At 46.3% G+C, this 22226-nt stretch overlaps 1 protein-coding gene across 1 annotated transcript; it reads right to left on the minus strand.

The window, feature by feature from the left end:
* Positions 1-13976: 13976 nt before the first annotated feature.
* On the minus strand, positions 13977-22226 carry LOC147101440 (interferon alpha-F-like). Its single transcript, XM_085966722.1, has 4 exons — positions 22095-22226; positions 21829-21918; positions 14184-14423; positions 13977-14075 (listed from the first exon to the last, which is right to left on the minus strand). The coding sequence occupies exons 1-4, from the start codon at positions 22224-22226 to the stop codon at positions 13977-13979; spliced, it is 561 nt and encodes a 186-aa protein (XP_085822848.1).

Genomic DNA, 22226 nt, shown 5'->3' on the forward strand with positions numbered 1-22226 from the left:
CTACTTCACGCCTAATGATGCAGGTCAAACATCACCAAGGAAACATCCTGGCTGCCCTCAATGAATCAATGGTCCTCCATGCACAGCACCAACAAGGGCACAGAACATACTCTTGGTAGGGGACATCACTGCCTATCATCAAGAATAGGTCAGGTGTATCATCAGTGATGGTGTTGGCTGAGTCCTGAAGGACCTAGCTGCCAGAATAATCCTGTGTCTCATGAGAGAGGAAATAACCTACTTAACCTTGATCGCCCCAACCTACTTGTTGCAGACATTTTTGTCCACAATGGTATTGGACTTCACAGTCCTTGTGAAGACAAAGCTTTAGGGGGATGGGTGTGGTGAACCATACAAGGAAGTGATCGGAGATGGCCTCATCAATGATCGTGAACATAGGAGTGGAGAAGCCACTGAAGGTAACAGGATATCAGTGGGTGGCCATGAATATGCGTAGGAAAGTTTATATGAAGGGAGAGGCTCGGGGACGACAGGAGGGCGAAGAATCTAGAGGTAGAGAGGGCAAGAGGAGCTGAGCTGGAGATTGAAATCATCGAGAATGAGGAGTCACTCACTGCAGAGATTGAGGAAGAAAGGTATAGAATTGTGTAGAATGTACAGCCAAGACAGGCCATTCGGCCCAACTGGTCCATGCTGGAGTTTATGCTCCACAGGAGCCTCCTCCCACCCCTCTTCATCTCACCCCATCAACATATCCTTCTATTCCTTTCTTCCTCGTGTGCTTATCTAGCTTCCCCTTAAATACATCTATACTATTCGCCTCAATTACTCCACGAGTTAGCGAGTTCCACATTCTCACCACTCTCTGGGTAAAGAAGTTTCTCCTGAATTCTCTATTGGATTTATTAGTGACTATCTTACATTTATGGCCCCCTAGGCAGGAGAATATCTCAGAGAGAAACTAGAGGTGGGGTTTGGATGGGGCCGTAGACAATGAGGATTTTAAAAGAGAGGCAATGGGGTGAAACAGAGCAAGGTGCTTGAAGCTGAGGAAGGTGCAGAGGAGGTAGAGGGAGAGATCAAGGTGAGATTTAGTGACAATGGGGTTGAATTGGCAATAGGAGACAGCTTGTTAGGGAGGGTAGTACAGGAAAGACCATTAAGCTTATTCCAAATGCAGCTGTGTACCATAATGTAGTGGACTGGAGGGATGTACTTGGGTTTGGTGAATGGATTTTCTGAATCTTCGCTTATATTAATTAAATAGGTTTGGTTGTGGCTCCCCCTGGTGGGGATTATTGATACTCCATGTTACTGCAGCACAAAATTAAAGCTTGCCTCACATAGCTGTACCCAACATGTTGTGCTACCACTGGTTCATTAATGGAAGAGCAATAAAATGGCCCAAAAATTGCGGTCGGTGGCATAGCTATGGAGTACACAGCCGACCCACGAAAAGAATACGAACTCACCTTGTGCGAGGCCCCACACGTAGACTTGCTCTTCGGCGCTGCAGAGTTCTGCGCAGCCTATTCCATTAGGAAGGCCAGGAGCGCAGCGTACAGCCGATACCTGAGGGAAGACACACCCACAAAATCGGTCAAAACTAAGCCACGCCCACCGAAACTTCTTTCAGTCTCTTCCATTGAAACACCATTTTAAAAACTTTTAAAAACTTTTAATTAAACTGGTACTTGGACTTATTTCATATATCAGCATTTTGTTAAAATTATGTAACAAAATACCAACAATAATTTGGCATCTGCTTTCCACTTTTAAAAAAGATCATTTGAGGTCAATGGAAAGATTCTCGTCCTTTGACCATTTACTAAAGTGAAATAAATCGTTTCGCTGTTCAACCTTTATTAGCTGGTTTGTGCTGCCAATTCCACTGGCTTTTAGTTTGTGCTCACGGTCCTGCCTGGCAGGCTGCATTCTACCACAAGCCTTCCTTTGCAAGAAATTTAAAGCAGACCGGATTCTCCGGGAATTAGAGTGCTGGGTAGTAACTGTGGACTCATAACTCCCTACCTGTATAAACAAGTACCTGGTTAAGGTTCAGACACAATGGATCACACACATCATCACTTAACACACTATTCATTAATGGAAGAGCAATATAATGGCCCAAATATTGCGGACAGCGGCATAGCTACAGAGTACGCTGTCGACCAACGAAAAGAATACGAACTCACCTTGTGCGAGGCCCCACATGTAGACTTGCTCTTCAGCACTGCAGAGTTCTGCGCAGCCTATTCCATCAGGAAGGCCAGGAGCGCAGCGTACAGCCTATACCTGAGGGACCAGTGGCAGCACAACATGTTGGGTACAGCTATATGAGGCAAGCTTTAATGTTGTGCTGCAGTAACATGGAGTATCAATAATCCCCACCAGGGGGAGCCACAACCAAACCTATTTAAATTAATATAAGTGAAGATTCGGAAAATCCATTCAGCAAAGCCAAGTACCTTCCACACCAGTGCTTCCGACATGTCTTCCTTTTTCCTCAACCGAGGATTCCCCTCTACCGTGGTTGACACGATCCTCGACCGTGTCCGTTCTATCTCCCGCATTTCTGCCCTCACCCCTACCCCTCCCTCCCGGAACCACGATAGGGTTCCCCTTGTCCTCACCTTTCACCCCACCAGCCTCCACATTCAACGGATCATCCTTCGCCATTTCCGCCACCTCCAACATGATACCACCACCAAACGCATTTTCCCCTCCCCTCCCCTTTCAGCTTTCCGTAGTGACCGCTCCCTCTGAGACACCCTAGTCCACTCCTCTATCACCCCCAGCACCCCTTCCCCTTCGCCCGGCACCTTCCCGTGCAAGCGCAGGAGATGCAACACCTGCCCTTACACCTCCCCCCTTTCCACTGTCCAGGGCCCCAATCACCCCTTCCAGGTGAAACAGCGATTTACTTGTACTTCTCGCAATCTAGTATACTGTATTCGCTGCTCACGATGCGGTCTCCTCTACATTGGGGAGACCAAATGCAGATTGGGTGACCGCTTTGCGGAACACCTCCGTTCAGTCCGTGAGGGTGACCCCGAGCTTCCGGTCGCCTGTCATTTCGATTCACCACTCCATTCCCACTCGGACCTCACCATCTGTGGCCTCTTGTATTGTTCCACGGAAGCTCACCGTAAGCTCGAGGAACAGCACCTCATCTTCCGATTAGGCACTTTACAGCCTTCCGGACTCAATATCGAGTTCAACAATTTCAGATCATAACCTCGGCCCCTATCATATTTTTATATATTTTTTATCCACACTTTTGGTTTGTGCCTTTTCGGTTTTTCCTCTCTCCCACATGGCAGCTGTCTCTCACTCTGCCAGCGCATTTCACACTTCATCTAGAGCCATCTTTTGTCTCTTTACCTGTCCTATTACTATCGCGTCTCACCTTGAATATCTCTTAATGTCTCTTCACCTCTCACAGACCTTCCCTTTTGTTCTTTCATCCCCTCCCCCATTTACCAGCCCCCAAACTTGCCTTTTCATCCGTTTCATTTCCTGCTTTTTTCTCAGTTCTGATGAAGGGTCTTTGACCTGAAACGTTAACTCTGTTTCTCTCTCCACGGATGCTGCCTGGCCTGCTGAGTATTTCCAGCGTTTTCTGTTATTATTTCGGATTTCCAGCATCCGCGGTATTTTGCTATCACTTACTTGATACATTGATACTTTGCATATTGAAGATCGGGGTTTTGAGCACAGATGTTTGCATGAAAACTTAGTTCACGGTTCTTCTCTTTTCCCTTGTATCATCACGTAACCTGGATTCATGCTCTTAATAGCAGGTTGCTGGAAACAACGTACCATTTATCCTGCTGTTGTCAGGTCACATCACTCATTCTTTCCTTGGTAAACACATATAAGCAGCACAGTTTCTATCACTTGGGAAGTGTATTAATAAGTCCTAATCTGAAGTGTTAGCCTGGATTATGTACTCAAGTCTTTGGAGTGGGGTAGCTTGAACCCACAACATTTTGACTCACTAGTGCGAGTGCTACCACTGAGCTTCAGCTGATGAATAGGGCGAGCAGCCTGAGCAAACATTCTCAGAGCGAGGTCGTGCACCAAGAAAAGTGGGAGATTTTTAAATATTTGCCAAAGTTTCCACTGGCAGTGCACTACCCACCTCTTTTTCCCACAGCAGAATCCTGTCCCCAGATGGGCATTAATCCCGCGCACAGACCCGCGATTTATATTTCATGCTAAGAATCATATAATTGGAGTGCCGAGAACATTGATAATTTTAAATATTGTACTATTTCATATTTTTTTAAAGGGTGCCGCTAGGTCCATGTATTTTATTGTGAAGTGATACCAGAACGGTAAACAATCCTCAGAGTACGCTGTCATACCCAGTGCAAAATCTGCCCCAATAATTATTCACAAATGAGAGGTTCGGCTCAATATTTTGTGTTTTGAGGAACCAAAATGAAGGCCCAATGACTCATCACACAGCGCAGCAACAAACTTGGAAATGGTTTGGGAGAAAACAGATTATTCCAGAAAAGGGCAAAGAGTGGATTAATTTGATAGATCTACTAGACAGCTGGCATGGACACAATGGACTGAAACACCTTCTTGTGTGCTGCAACAATCTATGATAATAATGGACATGGTGTTGAGGCAGGTGTGTGCACCTTTCATTCTTTGTGGTAACCACTGAGCTATACCACCTCTCACAAGCCAATGTCCCATGAACTTCACAACCGAATGATCCAACCGAGAATGCCCTGAGATTTACCCACAAGCCCCACCCTCTCTTAATTAGGGCACATTTGCAGCCCAGCCGGATATTCACCCGCTCCTGAGATGCCCCACTCCATGCCCACGGGAAAAGGTCAAGGGAGTGGTTAGCTCTACTAAAGAGCCAACACAGGCTTAATAGGCTTAAACACATTCTTCTGCACTGCATCATTCCATGATAATGATGCAGACATTGGAGAGGGACCTGTGTGGAATTATCATTCACTGAGGAGGCATCGCTGCATTGGCACCAGGGACCCCTTCAATCTGCAGCCAAATGCTCTACCGCTGAGCTATACCCTCTCATAGAAACATAGAAGATAGGAGCAGGAGTAGGCCATTTGGCCCCTTGGGCCTGCTCCGCCATTTAATGAGATGATGGCTGATCATCCAAAAATATATCTAACTCCTTCTTGAATATATTTAATGAATTGGCTCAACTGCCTTTTGTGGTAGAGAATTCCACAGGTTCACCACTCTCTGGGTGAAGAAATTCCTCCTCATCTCTGTCCTAAATGGCTTACCCCTTATCCTTAGACTGTGACCCCTGGTTCTGGACTCCCCGACCATCGGGAACATCCTTCCTGCATCTAGTCTGTCTAGTCCTGTTAGGATTTTATAAGTTTCAATGAGATCCCCTCTCATTCTTCTAAACTCCAGTGAGTATAAGCCCAATTGACCCAATCTCTCCTCATACGCCATTCCTGCCATCCCAGGTATCAGTCTGGTGAATCTTCGCTGCACTCCCTGCATGGCAAGAACATCCTTCCTCAGATAAGGCGACCAAAACTGCACACAACACTCAAGGTGTAGTCTCACCAAGGCCCTGTACAACTGCAGCAAGATATCCTTGCTCCTGTACTCAAATCCTCTCACTATGAAAGCCAACATACCATTTGCCTTCTTAACCGCCTGCTGCACCTGCATGGTTACCTTCAGCGACTGGTGCACAAGGACACACAGGTCTTGTTGCACTTCCCCTTTTCCCAATCTACTGCCATTCAGATAATAATCTGCCTTCCTGTTTTTGCCACCAAAGTGGATAACCTTGCATTTATCCACATTATACTGCATCTGCCATGCATCTGCCTAATCACCCAACCTGTCCAAATCATACTGGAGTTTCTCGGCATCCTCCTCACAGCACACACGCCCACCCAGCTTTGTGTCGTCTGCAAACTTGGAGATGAAAATTCCACACAGGTCCCTCGTCTAGATCATTAATATATATTGTGAATAGCTGGGGTCCTAGCACCGATCCCTGCGGTACCCCACTAGTCACTGCCTGCCACTCAGAAAAAGACCAGTTTATTCCAACTCTTTGCTTCCTGTCTGCCAACCAGTTCTCTATCCAAGTCAGTACATTACCCCCAATCCCATGTGCTTTAACTTTACACGCTAATCTCTTATGCGGGAGCTTATCGAAAGCCTTCTGAAAGTCCAAATACACCACATCCACTGGTTCTCCCTTATCTATTCTGCCAGTTACATCCTCAAAAAATTCCAGTAGATTAGTCAAGCACGATTTACCTTTTATAAATCCATGTTGACTTTGTCCGATCCTGTCACTGTTTTCCAAGTGCTCTGCTATTACATCTTTTATAATGGACTCTAGCATTTTCCCCACTACCGATGTCAGGCTTACTGGTCTATAATTCCCCATTTTCTCTCTACCACCTTTTTTAAATAGTGGGGTTACATTAGCTACCCTCCAATCCATGGGAACTGTTCCAGAGTCTATAGAATTTTGGAAGATGACCAGCAATGCATCTACTATTTCTAGGGCCACTTCCTTAAGTACCCTAGGATGTAGATTATCAAGCCCTGCAGATTTATCGGCCTTCAATCCCGTCAATTTCCCTAACACCATTTCCCTACAAATACTGATTTCATTCGGTTCCTCTCTTTCATTAGACCCTATGTTCCCTGACATCTCTGGGGGGTTATTTGTGTCCTCCTTTGTGAAGACAGAACCAAAGTATGTATTTAATTGGTCAGCCATTTCTTTGTTCCCCATTATAAATTCCCCTGATTCTGACTGCAAGGGACCTACACCTGACTTCACCAATCTTTTTCTCTTCACATATCTATAGAAGCTTTTATAGTCATTTTTATGTTCCTTGAAAGCTTACTCTCTGAACTTCGCAATCAAATAATTCACAGATATCTGCCTGAGCTTTCCACACAAACACGACCCCCTTTTAATTGGGGCACATTGGTAGGTTCATGCCGAATAAAATTGTATGAATTATAAAAAGTTTAGACTGGAGGTGAAAAGGGGGTCAGGAAACTTAAGGGCGATATTTAAAATACACTGGTGAGCAACATAATGGGAAATAGCAAGGACTCTGATCAGCACATTAATCTATAATATACTAGCAGGGGAGCCCGGCATTGCCAAGGCAATTTTGGGCCGCGCGGTCTCCATGCCCCTGTGTGTCCCCCCTCTCTGTCCCTCTCCCCCGCTCCCTGTGCTGTCCTCTCCCTGCCTCCCTCCCTCCCCCCTCCTCCCCCTCCCCCCTCCTCCCCCCCTCCCCCTCCCCCCCTCCCCCCTCCTCCCCCTCCCCCTCTCCCCCTCTCCTCCCCCCTCCTCTCCTCCCCCTCCCCCCCTCCTCTCCCCCCCTCCTCTCCCCCTCCCCCCTCCTCTCCCCCCTCCTCCCCCCCCTCCTCCCCCCCTTCCCCTCTCCTCCTCCTCCCCCCCCCCTCCCCCCTCTCTCTCCCCCCCTCCCCTCTCCCTCCCCTCTCCTCACCTCCCCCTCCCCCTCACCTCCCCCCTCCTCACCTCCCCCCTCCCCTCACCTCCCCCCTCCCCCTCCTCACCTCCCCCCTCCCCTCACCTCCCCCCTCCCCTCCCCTCACCTCCCCCTCCCCTCCCCCCCTCCACCTCCCCCTCCCCTCACCTCCCCCTCCCCCCTCCCCTCACCTCCCCCTCCCCTCACCTCCCCCCTCCTCACCTCCCCCCTCCCCTCACCTCCCCCCCTCCACCTCCCCTCCCCTTCCCCCCTCCCCTCCCCTTCCCCCCTCCCCTTCTGATACCGGCCGTGCGGGGCCTAGCGCTTGAGGTGCGGCCGGACTGTCGGGCGGAGATAGACCCGAGCTGAGCTCTCTCGTGGATCGCGCGGCTGACGGGCAGCCGCTGCCGCTCCCCCGACTGCTGTGTGTGTCGGGCCGAGCGGTTGCGAGGCACGGCCCGAGTGAGCCCAACTTACCTGCCGGTGCGGCGGGGCAGGAGCGGGATCGGGAGCTGCAATGTGAGGGTTGCTGTGGGGATGGAGCTCCCCCGCGGGTGGCGCGGTTGACGGTCGGCCGCTGCCAATGACCCGCCTGCTGCGTGGAAACTCACCTGCCACTGCCGGAGTCGGAATGTGGGGGTTTGTTTGGCTGGCGGTGTCCCTGTGGGGATGAAAAAAATGGCGGCGAAGTTTAGGGAGACTGGAGCATTAGGTCCCGCCTGTGACGCACCGATTGGTCAACCATCAGGTGAGTGAACTGTAGGATTGTTCAAGCAGCACGTCACTCAACGCTAATGAGAGGTAGGATTGGTCAAGCGCTAATGAGTGGATTTTTGATTATTTTTGAACGTTTTTTGTACACTGTGCAAACAATTTTTGTGTGATGAAAAAGTAAATATGCCTACAAGAGTCCCCTAATGATAAGCTTTCTTTTGATATAACATATGTGTAGGTACGCTCTATAACTTTTGATTGTATAGCCGGACAGAGAGACAGAAAGACAGACAGAGAGACATACTGTTTTATATATATAGATAATAGTCTTGCGTTCGTGCATATATCCTTCTGCAGTGTCAGCTGTGGCTCAGTTGGTAGCACCCTCACCTCTCAGTCAGAAGGTTGTGGGTTCAGAGTCCCACTCTAGGGACTTGAGCACATAAAGCTAGGCTGACACTCCAGTGCAGTGCTGAGGGAGCGCGGCACTGTCGGAGGTGCTGTCTTTCGGATGAGACGTTAAACTGAGGCCCCGTCTTCTCTCTCAGGTGGACGTAAAAGATCCCATGACACTATTTTGAAGAAGAGCAGGGGAGTTATCCCTTGTGTCCTGGCCAATATTTATCCCTCAACCAACATAACAAAAACAGATCATCTAGTCATTATCACATTGCTGTTTGCGGGAGCTTGCTGTGCGCAAATTGGCTGCCGTGTTTCCCACATTACAACAGTGACTCCACTTCAAATAGTACTTCATTGACTGTAAAACGCTTTGAGATGTCCGGTGGTTGTGAAAGGCGCTATACAAATGCAAGTCTTTCTTTCTTCTTTCTGCATAATTTGACTTCCTGATGTCACCTTTTTGTCACACGTTTCGGTAGCGTTTCCGCTTTGCCGGACATGATGGGGAGGGTAAATGTGTCGGGGTATCCCCACTTTTGCCCCCTTTGCCTCCCCTACCATCCACCACCAAAATTGCACCAGTTCTGAGAAGTGTTTTTTTTTCTTGTGTTTGCGCTCAAACTCATTTGCAAATCGCCAAACGCAAAATCTGCCGTGAACCAGCGCAACCGGGCGGCGCTTTCAAACGTCATTTAAAAAAAAATTGCCTCAAAAAATATTGCTGGATATATTTAAGAGTGGTAACTTGGTGCAGTTTGATTAATACGGTTGAAAATGGGTTAATCACAAAAAATAAGCATTTTTAATCACGGTATCAATCCACCACCTGTAAGTAACCCGATGTTAAATTACTGAAAATTACTTTTACAAAATATACAGAAACATTTGTTAGTTACATTGGGGTGCAGTAGTCAGTTTCTTAGTAAATTAACAAAAAATTATATTCAAAAGCTTTTTAAAAAGTGCCCATTAGTGTCCTTGCGCCCAAAGAACCCGTTTAGTTTTTGGAGCCTCCTCAGAGGCTGACAAACGAGTACAATTAGCAGAAAATCCCAATGGTGATGAATTTGTCCTGGGGACAAGGCCAGTTTTGTGGGCGGGGCCAGCTGCTAGCGCGATGCTTTTTAAACTAGCGCAAAAGATAGCGGAAACTCGATCTGCGCTGGACGTAATTTGCACTAACATTCCGCGATCTGTTGCACTGGTTTTGCTGATTTCAGACGAATTACGCTGAAGAAACCAACGCAGCCGAGCGGAAACTCCTGTTTACTTTTTGGCAATTATCAATTCTTACGCTGACATTTAATGGCCTGGATTTTACAGTCGGTGGCTACGGATTACACCGCCGGCATCCGAACGGAATGCGAACTTACCCGATGAGGACCCTCGTTTGCGAATTTGCGGCTGACGCTGTGTACTAGAGGGCAGCGGAACGGCCCACGGATCCCAGGGGCGCACCGTGTGAGGAAGCGTACCTGGGGTCACGTGGGCCGGTGCTCCAATCAGCAAACAGAAGGGTCAAACCCGAAACGTCAACTCAAATTTCTCTCCACGGATGTTGCCTGACTTGCTGAGTTTTTCCAGCATTTTCTGTTGTCTCTCATTCATTTATGATCTCCGGAAAGGGGAGAAAAAAACCTCATTACGAGAGCCTTCCGGGATAAACATCTATACTTTCAGATTGGATTTTGTTTTTTAAGCTTATGCTCCACATAGATGCAAAAAAAGAAATAATTTTATCAAAGTAGCAAGCGCTCCCTCCAAGCTTTTTACGGACAAATAAATACTTTTCATGGCCAAAATCCTAAAGTGCCTCCATTTCTGGCCGTATAAGTTTTAGAATTACTTGGATTTGTCAGGGGATATCCCTTTACGCGACGGAAACAGGCCCTGCTCCTGTTTCCACCAACCACAACATTTTCACACATAATTGCTGGGCAATTAGCCCAACTCTGCGCCAGCAATGAGCTTTTCAATGTCAGTGCAGTTTTGGTGCTGATGATCTGTCAAGTCGGAACTTGACAGATCGCAAGTTTGGGATTTAGCGCAGGCGCATGTGGAAATCCCGAACTTGCGGTCCTTTTCAAAGGCGGTATGACGGCGTACTCTGGGAGTATGCCGTTATGCCCACCACAAATTCTGGCCCATTATGTGTCTTGCTTATGCAAACTTGACACTCTGGTTGCACAAACTAGCCACTTAGTTCAAATGAAAAAACGTAGGGCTTGTGATGCGAGTGAGTGGGTGGAACGTAGAGGAATGAATAATGGGAAGATGAAATGGTAGGGGAGACAAAAGTGGGGAAAACTGACCCATTTGCCTTCCCCATGAAGGATCATGGGAGATTGACTAATATTTTAGGCCACAAACCTTACTTCCTGTTGTTACAAATTTTGGTGAGGCTATTTGTCAGCATTTATCACACAAATTGCTATGTCAACATTTGCAATTCAATTTTGATATGTCAACTGTCATGATGTAATTGCAGCATTTGGCCATGAGGGTGCTGTTTTCGTATCTTCATACTCTTCCCTTGGAGACAATAGTGTGAAGTAGTAGAAGGATTTGTAGGATGATTAACAGTCTGACAGGCGACAACTTTGAGCATTCCTTCAATGGCTGTAGCCATCTTTATACCAATTAATAGGGCAATTAGTCCGAAACAACAGGAGGGTTTTATGGGCTCCCACAACCCATATGGGGTCCAGCGAATCCACTGGGTGTGTGTATCAATTCGGTCTCCCACTGAGTCTGTCTGGAACAGGATTCAAACACTCCATCTTCTGGCCCAGTCACAGGAATTAGAATACTAAGCCAAAGAATCACTCCAGGCCCCGAGGTAATTCTGCGGAATGAGTTTCTGAAGTCTCTCCACCTTGCATATAAAAAAATACATATTTATCGAATGACTGTGGGCAAAGCCTGGGGAAATGTATTAATAAGAACTAAAAGGATAGTCAGTGAAGGGCTGGGAGTTATAGGCGAATGAGGACATATTGTACTTGAGTTTAAATAAATGGTAAAGATCCTTAAACAGTATCATGCGTCAGTTGTTACTGAAGGAGGTGAAAATGGAACCTGAAGGGGATGTGGAATAGAACCACTGAGATAAATATACAAAAGCAAGGATGGAGTGAGTAACAAAGGAGCAAAGGGAAGGGCGGATAAAAAAACACGAGTGCAAGTAGAAAATTCACCAGGTCCAGAGCACATGCAACCCAAGAAACTGAGAAATAGGATCAATGAGAGAAAGAACAAACCATAATTTTCCACTCAACTTTGGAAACAAATATTGTGCCAAAGGATTGAAGGGTGGCAAGAAATTATATACTTTATAGTCTTACCTCAGCTGCATTTAAACTTAGGAGTCTGTGGCATGGGATGAAATTAGTGAATAGTTGGAAAGACATGGGCTCATTGGGGCAGTCAGCATGAATCTGTAAAGAACACGTTGAATTATTCAAGAAGCTCACATATATAGCTAAAGGAATGCAGTCAGTGGTAAAGATACAGATTTTCAGAAGGTGTAGGATAAGATGTCACATAAGAGACTTTCACTCCCATTCCCACTCATTCCCCTCCTCACTCATTGCCTGATGTCCCTGTCCACTCATTGTTGGATGTCCTTGTCCACTCATTGTCTGATTTGCCCCTCTATACTCTGTGTCTGATCCTCCAGCCACTCCCCCCTTCTCTCAGTGCCTCTGAAAGGCCTCCAGTTTCCCCTTTCTCTTTCTGTTCAATACCTCGGGCTCCATCCTCTCTCATTCGGGAGGGAGAATACGCAGTTGAGTAGCAGAAGAGTAAAACAGTGGTACTGTCTAGGAGATGGAAAATCAGGCCCATTGGGTTCAAAGGGGATTCACAGTTTTGACTGGTGAGGGAAAAGCAGAGAGGAGAATAGAGTGGAGAACAGAGTGGAGAGGGAGTCCCAGTAACAGGCAGCAGGTAGGGAAATCCAGAGCATTTATAGTGAGTATGGAAAACTGACAGACACAAATGAGCAATAAATATCACTCCAGCAAAAGTGTAATATTGAAAACAATTTATTTATACCAAAATATATTCATTCAGTATAAAAAGTTTCCAGTTTATAAAACATTGTCTATTCCCCAACTCTTAATAAATATCAATAAATTAACATTTCAATTTTAATTCATTTTATACATTTTATAAAACTGTAATATTTAATTAAATGAAGACATCACAACTATAAATATCAATAAATTAGGAAGACATGATGCGGCGAGTGGAGGTGCTGGCCACTGCGAGAGCAGAAATGTAAAGGTCAGTGCAGGTCTGGGATGAGGTTTCTTTTAATTTATTTGTTCATGTGATGTGGGCATCGCTGGCAAGGCCAGCATTTATTGCCCATCCCTAATTGCCCTTGAGGAGGTGGTGGTGAGCCACCTTCGTGAAATGCTGCAGTCCGTGTGGTGAAGGTACTCCCACAGTGCTGTTAGGGACGGAGTTCCAGGGTCATTGGTCTGCAAACCCCATCCTTGAGAGCCCGACAGTACCATGGCAACCAGTGACAGAGCTGGGTATTGGCCGAGGCATTCCCAGTGCAGAGAGTTCTCACTGGAAGTTCAGCAACTGGAATAAGGAGCCTTGCAGCTAAATGAAAAAAGAGTTCATTTGGGGTGGGGTTTTGACCCAGAACCTTCTGACTCAGTCTATTGCCTCTGAGCCAAGCTGACAACATTGTAAAATTAGTAATACTTTATATATACTTAAATTGTATTTTGTAAAAATTCAGGGTCTTTAAAATAGCTTATCATTCACAGTCTGTATTAAACATGTCATTGAAAAATCTTCAGTTCCTTCTCATTTTTGACTTTACATATTGTGTTAAAACTGTAACGTTTTATCGTATGAAGATATCACAACAATACAAGTTCCAATGAGATCAGGAGCAAAAGGAGTGTGAGCCGGGTGAGCCGGTCCAGAGAGCTGACACTGGAAAACCAGCGAGTACAATAAGGTGCCCAACAGAGCGAACCTGAAATGAAACTTTTCATTGTAGCAGCTGCCATTCAATAAAGGAAGGGACAGAAACATCATTTTCCTCAGACTCCCCCCCGGGAAACACTAACATTTCATCACAGGAAAATATCACAGTAATAAATATCAATAAATTAAAATAAATAATCAAATATAAAAACGTATCAAGACATTCCTTGTTCTCTATCAGTCACCTTGCTGCAAATTGTGACATTACAGACATACAATATAATGTCTGTTAATATATAATTACTTTTTATAAAAAGTTATTTTAAATAAATGAACATCATTCCTGGTCTGTACTAAACATGTCCTTGGAATGTAACAATTTTTAAAAGTCAACAATTTTTAAATAAATATTCCTTGTTCCCAGTCTCTATTAAACACGTCTATGGAAAATCTTTAATTTCTTCTTCTGATTTTTGCAGTTATGGTAAGGATCTGTTGTAAACGGGCCCTGGTCTCAGCGCGGATTATTTCCCAGGCGCAGTCACTGAATTTCTGAAAAAGAGAAATATTCAGGGAAATCCATTAAAGTATGAATGGGTTTAAATGGGGTGACATGAACTACATGTCAGTAATCACACAGCCAAATATCAATTGTCCCACCTTCTGTTTGAGAAACTCTCTCAGTTTCCTAAAGTATTTGTGAATTGAAGCGTTTCTCCTCGGCCTGGACTCTGAGCCTGGTTTCCTGACACATTCTTCCAGCTCCTCGAGCTGCCGATCCAGGAGAAGACGAAAGTTTTCCACCTTGTCCCGGGGCCATGTGACCGAGCCCAGGTTCATGCTGTAGATCTTGGTGAGGTGACGCAGTGTTTGATGGACAATCTGGATCCTGTCCTGGGTCTGTGCAAGATACACACAATGACATTAGAGGGGATCTGGTCACATTTAATTTTAGAGTGCTTATGGAAAAGGACAAGCAAGAATCATACGTGAAAATACTCAAACTGGAGGAGGGCTAATTTCAGTGAGTTGAAAGGGGTTCTGGCCCAATGTGGAACAGTAACTGAACAATGGAAGGCCTTCAAAGCGGAGATAGTTCGGGTAAACTCTGGACACATTCCCAGGAGGGGAGAAGAATGGAATCCAATCCTCGATAATCCTGGATGACTATCGATATAGAGATTAAAATGAAACAGAAAATGGAGGCTTATGCTAAATGCCAGGATCATAATACAGTAGAGAACCAAGCCGAATACAGAAAATACACCGGAGAAGTAAAAAAGGAAATAAGATGTGCCAAGAGTGTGTATGGGAATAGATTTTCAGGTAACATTAAAGGAAAACCAAATGTCATTTTTAAACATACAAACAGTAATAGGGCATTCAAAGGGAGGGTGGGACCAATTAGTCACTAGACGCAGACGCAAGTGATCTAGTGACTAGTGGATTGCGAGTGGAGTTCGGGGCCAGGGATCGTGAGAATATCAGTGCTAATTTGATCCTGTGAGAGACAACATCATTCATGTCCGAGGCCAGGACCCAGGAGCGAGGATGAGCCCAGCGGTGAGGTCAAGGCCCAGGAGTGGCGCAGCGTGGACCAGCAGCGGGGTCGGGGCCCAGGGAAGGTGCGGCACGGGCCAACAGCGAGGTCAGGAGGATCACAATGCATCCTACGAAACCCAGGCAGAGAGGACCTGCGGGAAGGAGGGAGGAGGACAGTAACGTTATGTTTATGTGTATTTGCTAGGCCGTTGCAGCAGAGCCTGGTCTCCAATCGTCTTGGATCCCGTTGGCATTGGACCAAGACTTTGCTCTGTCAAGCCCGTGTGGTAGCTGGTGTGCAATGGCCATCCCACGTTAAAAGAATTCACGCACAGGCATCTTCCACCCTTTAAAATGAAGTTCGAGACCTGGAACGTCAGGATCCTTATGGACAACCCCAACAGTGACAGAGCGGAACGCCGTACTGCTACCATTGCCCGGGAGCTCAGACGTTTCGACATTGACATCGCCACCCTAAGTGAGACCCGGCGGGCAGGGGAAGGCCAGCTCAAGGAGCAAGGCGGTGATTACACCTTCTTCTGGAAAGGCAAACCTGAAGAAGAATGCCGCCTCCATGGGGTAGGCTTCGCCATAAAAAATGAACTGGTTGGGCGTCTCCGAGACTCCCCTAGCAGTATAAACGAACGCCTCATGACTCTACGGCTCACCCTAGCCCGGAACCAGTGTGCTACGGTCATCAGTGCGTATGCCCCAACACTGGAAGCCACAGACGAGGCCAAAGAGAAATTCTACTCCAGCCTCGAACAATCCCTGTCCCGAGTCCCAACGGGCGACAAGCTGATCCTCTTTGGCGACTTCAACGCCAGAGTTGGAAAGGACACAGACCTCTGGGGAGGTGTGATCGGCAGAGAGGGGGTAGGGAAAGCCAACTCCAATGGTACCCTCCTCCTGACGAAATGCTTAGAACATGGCCTTGTCATAACCAACACCTTGCTCCATCAGAGAGACAAGTACAAGGCTTCATGGCAGCACCCTCGCTCCAAGCACTGGCATCTGCTGGACTACGTCATCGTCCGAGCGAGGGACCGCAAGGACGTCCGCATCACCTGCGCCATGACAGGAGCTGATGACTGCTGGACAGACCATCGCCTAATCCGCTCTGTCATTTCCATCAATGTAGCCCCAAAACAGCGGCGGTAACAGAAACAATGCCACAGGAAAATTAATGCTGGAGCACTCAAAGACCCCACTAAGAAAGCTCTATTCAGCCTTCGCCTCACAAACAACCTGACGACTCCCAGTGATGCAGAGACACAGAGTGCCCACAGCGCCTGGTCTGCACTCAAGGCCTCCATAATCAGCACCTGTCTGCGCTCACTCAGAGGTCGAACACCTTCACCGAAGCGTACGAGAGCATCGGCCTTACACTAAACATCCGTAAGACAAAGGTCCTCTACCAACTTGCCCCCGCCACACAGTACTGCCACCCGATTATCAAAATCCACGACAAGGTCTTGGACAACGTGGACCACTTTCCATACCTCGGGAGCCTACTGTCAACAACGGCAGATGTCGACGACGAAGACCAACACCACCTTCAGTGTGCCAGTGCAGCCTTCGGTCGCCTGATAAAGAGAGTGTTTGAAGACCAGGACCTCAAGCCCGGCACTAAGCTCATGGTCTACAGAGCAGCAGTGATACCCGCCCTGCTGTATGCCTCAGAGACATGGACAATGTATAGCAGGCACCTCAAAGCACTGGAGAGGTACCACCAACGCTGCCTCCGCAAGATCCTGCAAATCCATTGGCAGGATAGGCGCACCAATGTCAGTGTTCTTGCTCAGGCCAACATCCCCAACATCGAAGCTTTGACCACGCTCAATCAGCTCCGATGGACGGGTCGCAATGTCTGCATGCCCGATACGAGACTCCCAAAACAAGCGCTCTACTCGGAGCTCTGGCACGGCAAGAGAGCCCCAGGTGGGCAGAGGAAACGCTTCAAGGACACCCTCAAAGCCTCCTTGAAAAAGTGTAACATCCCCACCGACACCTGGGAATCCATGGCCCAAGATCGCACAAAGTGAAGGAGAAGCATCCGGGAAGGCGCCGAACACCTCGAGTCTCTTCGCCGGGAACAAGCGGAAGCCAACCCGTCCCTTCAGCCACCGTCTGCCCCACCTGTGACAGAGACTGTAGGGCCCGCATTGGACTCATCAGTCACCTGCAAACTCATTTTTAATCTGGAAGCAAGTCATTCTTGGTTGCAAAGGACTGCCTAAGAAGAAGAAGAAGAAGGTACCAATTAGGGACTAGAAAAGAGATCTTGTGGAAGCAGTGGGCTTGGCTGATGCACTAAGTGAGGACTTTGCATCCGTCTTCACTAAAGAAGAGAATGCTGCCAATGTCACAGTAAAGGAGGAGGCAGTAGAGTCATTGGACAGGACAACGATTGAGAAAGGCGAGGTACTTAAAAGGTCGGCCGTGCTAGCAAAATCATCCGGTCTGGATGGGATGCATCCAAGGTTGCTGAGGGAAATAAGAGTGGAGATAGCAGAGGCTCTAACCAAAAGCTTCCAATCCTCCTTAGATACGGGAGGACTGGAGGATTGCAAATCTTACACCACTGTTCAAAAAAGGGGAGAGGGATAAACCCGGCAACTACAAGTCAGTCAGCCTAAAGCTGGTGGTTGCATAACTTTTAGAGACAATACACGGGACAAAATTAATTGTCTCTTGGAAAATTATGGTTTAATAAATGACAGCCATAAGGGATTGATAAAGGCAAATTGTGTTTGACTAACTTGATTGAGTTCTTTGATGAAGTAACGGAGAGGGTTGATGAAGGTAGTGCCGTTGATGTTGTGTATATGGACTGTCAAAAGGCATTTGATTAGGTAGCACATAATAGACTTGTTAGCAAAATTGAAGCCCATTGGATTAAAGGGACAGTGGTAGCATGGATACAAAATTGGCTAAGGGACAGAAAGCAGAGAGTAGTGGTGAACGGTTGTTTTTAAGACTGGAGGGAAGTATACAGTGGCGTTCCGTAGGGGTCAGTACTTGGACCGCTGTGTTTTTGATATATATTAATGACCTGGTCTTGGGTATACAGGACATCATTTCAAAGTTTGCAGATGACATGAAACTCAGAGATGTAGTAAACATCTCAGAGGAGGATAGTAACTTACTTCAGGAGGACACAGATAGACTGGTGAAATACGCAGACATATCGTAGATGAAATTTAACAAAGAGAAGTGTGAAATGATGCATTTTGATATGAAGAATAAGGAGAGACAATATAAACTAAACAGTACAATTTTAAAGGGAGTGCAGGAACAGAGACCTGGGTGTCTATGTATACAAATCTTTGAAGGTAGCAGGACAAGTTGAGTAGGTTGTTAAAAATGCATACGTGATACTTGGCTTTATAACCAGGCACAGAGTACAAAAACAATGTTATGCTAAACCTTTATCAATCACTGGTTAGGCCCCAGCTAAATTATTGTGTTCAATTCTAGACACCACATGTTAGGAAGGATGTCAAGGCCTTAGAGAGGATGTAGTGAAGATTTACAAGAATGGTACCAGCGATGCGGGACTTAAGGCACATGGCGAGACTGGAGAAGCTGGGGTTGTTCTCCCCACGGCAGAGAAGATTAAGGGGAGAGTTAATAGAGGTGTTCAAAATCATGAAGAGGATCAGGAAGCCCAAGAGGGAAAAGGGGTTTGACAGAGTAAATAAAGAGCAAATGTTTCTAGAATCATAGAATGGTTACAGCACAGTAGGCGGCCATTCGGCCCATCGAGCCCGTGCCAGCTCTCTGCAAGAGCACTTCAGCTAGTTCCACTCTCCCGCCCTTTCCCTGTAGCCCTGCAAATTGTTTCCTGCAGGTATTCATCCAATTCCCTTTTGAAAGCCATGATTGAATTTGCCTCCACACTCCTCTTAGGCAGTGCATTCCAGATAATAAGCATTCGCTGCGTAAAAAAGTTTTCCCTCATGTCACCTTTGGATCTTCTGCCAATCACCTTAAATCTGTGTCCTCTGGTTCTCGACCCTTCTGCCAATGGGAACAGTTTCTCTCTATCTACTCTGTCCAGAACTCTCATGATTTTAAACACCTCTATCAAATCTCCTCTCAATCTTCTCTGTTCTAAGGAGAACAACTCCAGCCTATCCACGTAACTGAAGTTCCTCATCCCTGGAACCATTCTTGTAAATCATTTCTGCACCCTCTCTAAAGCCTTCACATCCTTCCTAAAGTGCGGTGTCCAGAATTGGACACAATACTCCAGTTGTGGGCCGAATCAGTGTTTTATAAAAGCAACCACAGCACCACCCTTGTCAGCAGGTTTAATGACAATGTCGGGGTTGGATCTGAGAGAATGGAGTGCTGCAAGTTCAGAGGGAGGGAGGTTCTCTCACATGGTAGCTGTCTTTCATTCTGCCAGTGCCATTTACACTTCATCTAGAGCCATCTTTTGTTTCTTAACTTGTCCCATTACCATCTCCTTTTGTCTTGCACCATCTCTTAATCTCTCTTAATGTCTCTTAATCTCTCCCACCTTCCATCCTATCACAGACCTTCCCTTTTCTTCGTTCCTCCCCTCCCCCCTTTCCCTGCCCCTACACTTGCTTAAAAACCTGTTCCATCTCCAGCTTTATCCAGTTCTGATGAAGGGTCATCGACCTGAAATATTAACTCTGTTTCTCTCTCCACAGATGCTGCCTGACCTGCTGAGTGTTTCCAGCATTTTCTCTTTTTATTTCAGTGTTTTATAAAGGTTCATCATAAAGTCCTTGCTGTTGTACTCTACGCCTCATTTTAGAATGCCCATATGCTTTTTTAACCGCTTTCTCAACCTGCCCTGCCACCTTCAATGATTTGGGCACATATACCCCCAGGTCTCTCTGTTCATGCACCCCCTTTAGGATTGTACCCTTTAGTTTATATTGCCTCTCCTCATTCTTCCTACCAAAATGTATCACTTCGCACCTTTCTACATTAAACGTCATCTGCCACGTTTGCCCATTCCACCAGCCTGTCTATGTCCTCTTGAAGTCTATCTCTATCCTCCTCACTGTTCACTATGCTTCCAAGTTTTGTGTCATCTGCAAATTTTGAAATAGTGCCCTGTACACCCAAGTTCAAATCATTAATATATATCAAGAAAAGCAGTGGTCCTAGTACCGACCCCTGGGGAACACCACTGTACACCTTCCTCCAGTCCGAAAAACAACCGTTCACCACTACTCTCTGTTTCTAGTGGCAGAGGTATCGTTAACCAGGGCGCACAGACCTACAGTAAGTGGCAAAAGAATTGGAGATTTTTTTACACCACATTTTGTTATGATCTGGAATGAACTGCCTGAAAAGATGGTAGAAGCAGATTCAATCATAACTTTCAAAAGAGAATTGGACAAATAATTGAAGGGGGCAACTATGCAGGGCTATGGGGAATGGGCAGGAAAGTGGGATTAATTGGAGAGCTGTTGCAAAGAGCCGGCACAGGCACGATGGGCCTAATAGCCACCTTCTGTGCTCCCTCATTATATGATTCTATGATGTAACCAGCCAGGATGGGGCAAAGGTCACAGTCAATCCCCGCAGCTCAGGAGTGAGATAGTTAGTGTGAGGCAGATTGTTACAGGGAGTGAGATAGACACAGCGGCCTGGAGTTTCCGCTCGATTGCACTGTATTTTTCGGCGGAATTTAGCCGAAATCGGCGTAATCGGTGCAAAAGATTGCAGAATTTTAAGTTCAATTAGCTTTCAGTGCAACTCGAGTTTCCGCGATCTTTTGCTCTCGATTTAAAAACATGGGCTGGAAGCAGGCCCCGCCCACAAGAGCGGCCACACCCCCAGCGTGAATTCATCACCACTGGGAGTTTCCGCACATTTAGCTCAGTTGCAGGATTCAGGTAGGCTCCAAAAATTAAGCTGGTTCTTTTGAGTGCAAGGAGGACAAAAGGCACATTTTAAACATGATTTTACTTTTAATTTACTAAGAACCTGACAAATGAACCGCAATATGACTAAAAAATAGATTTATATATTGTTTCAGAAGGAAGATTAGTAATTTAAAATCGGGTGGTGGATTGACACTGTGACTAAAATGCTTATTTTTTTGTGCTAAACAAATCTCCAGCTGTTTTAATCAAACTTCACCGAGTTACCACTTTTAATTATACGAAGGAACGTTTTTAAAGCAATTTTTAAAATTAAAATAAAATTAATTTTAAAACGCTGCCTGGTTGCGCTGGTTCACGGCAGGTTTTGCGTTCGGCGATATGCAAATGAGTTTGAGCAGAAGCTCGGTGAAATAAAACTTTTCAAAACTGGCGGAATTTTGGCCGCACTTTGTGCCGCAATTGGCTGTTGCACCCAAACCGGAAACTCTACCCCTGGGGTGTGAGATGATTAAAGGGTTTGAAAAGATTTCCGAGAGTCCGAAGGAGTGAAATGGTCAGAGGGAGTAAGATAGAGGGAGGGAGATAGAGGGAGTGGATTGGTTAGTGGGAGGCAGATGTTTAGAGTCCAAGCTGATTGGGGGTTTAAATGAATAGAGGGTGTGAGCTGATTCGAGGAAGTTAGACAGTCACAGGGAGTGAGATAGTAAGTGAGGAATAGAGATTGAGATAGAGTGACATGGAGTGAATGAAAAGTTCTCTTTCCATGTTCACATTAATGGGCGGCCAACACTGGATTTAAATTTCCAAATTAAAGTTCTGGCCAGGATGTTGAATTAACTCATACTATCGATAAAACTCGAGTTTGAATAAAATAAAACAACACTCACCTGTAATCCCTCCGAAAGTTTCAGCAGATTCAAGGGCTTGGTTTTCAGCGAGAGCCTCTCTCTAACACACTGTCGGGGGATGCGACCGCCCTGAGACAGAAGATAATCGCTGTTACTGACAACCCCAGAAACAGGAATACTGGAGAATCAATGACTTTTAAATTGATAAAGTTATAAAACTCCAAACTATCTCCCCTGATATGACTTTTCGCAACAAACAGCCCCCGTGTGGACCGGATCCGGCTCGGGATGCAGGTTAAACTCACCATTTCATTCAGTTTGCTGAGAGTCTCTGTGTTGAGAACTTGCTGTAACTGCAGCCTCTCACAGCCCAGACTCAGGGTCCCGGACAACAAGACCAACACAACCCAACATCTCCACACACTCGCCAAAGCCAT

Source organism: Somniosus microcephalus, chromosome 24, assembly GCF_052327205.1.
Source record: "Somniosus microcephalus isolate GS21.2 chromosome 24, FLI_Smic_1.0, whole genome shotgun sequence".
NCBI lineage: Eukaryota > Metazoa > Chordata > Chondrichthyes > Squaliformes > Somniosidae > Somniosus > Somniosus microcephalus.

Excerpts from the sequence above, each read along its gene's own strand:
- LOC147101440 (XM_085966722.1), bottom strand. The coding sequence starts at position 22,226 with ATGGCTTTGGCGAGTGTGTGGAGATGTTGGGTTGTGTTGGTCTTGTTG. Across the intron at positions 14,424-21,828 it reads AACTTTCGGAGGGATTACAG|ACCCAGGACAGGATCCAGAT; the intron begins GTGAGTGTTGTT and ends TATCTTGCACAG. Across the intron at positions 14,076-14,183 it reads GAGAGTTTCTCAAACAGAAG|AAATTCAGTGACTGCGCCTG; the intron begins GTGGGACAATTG and ends TCTCTTTTTCAG.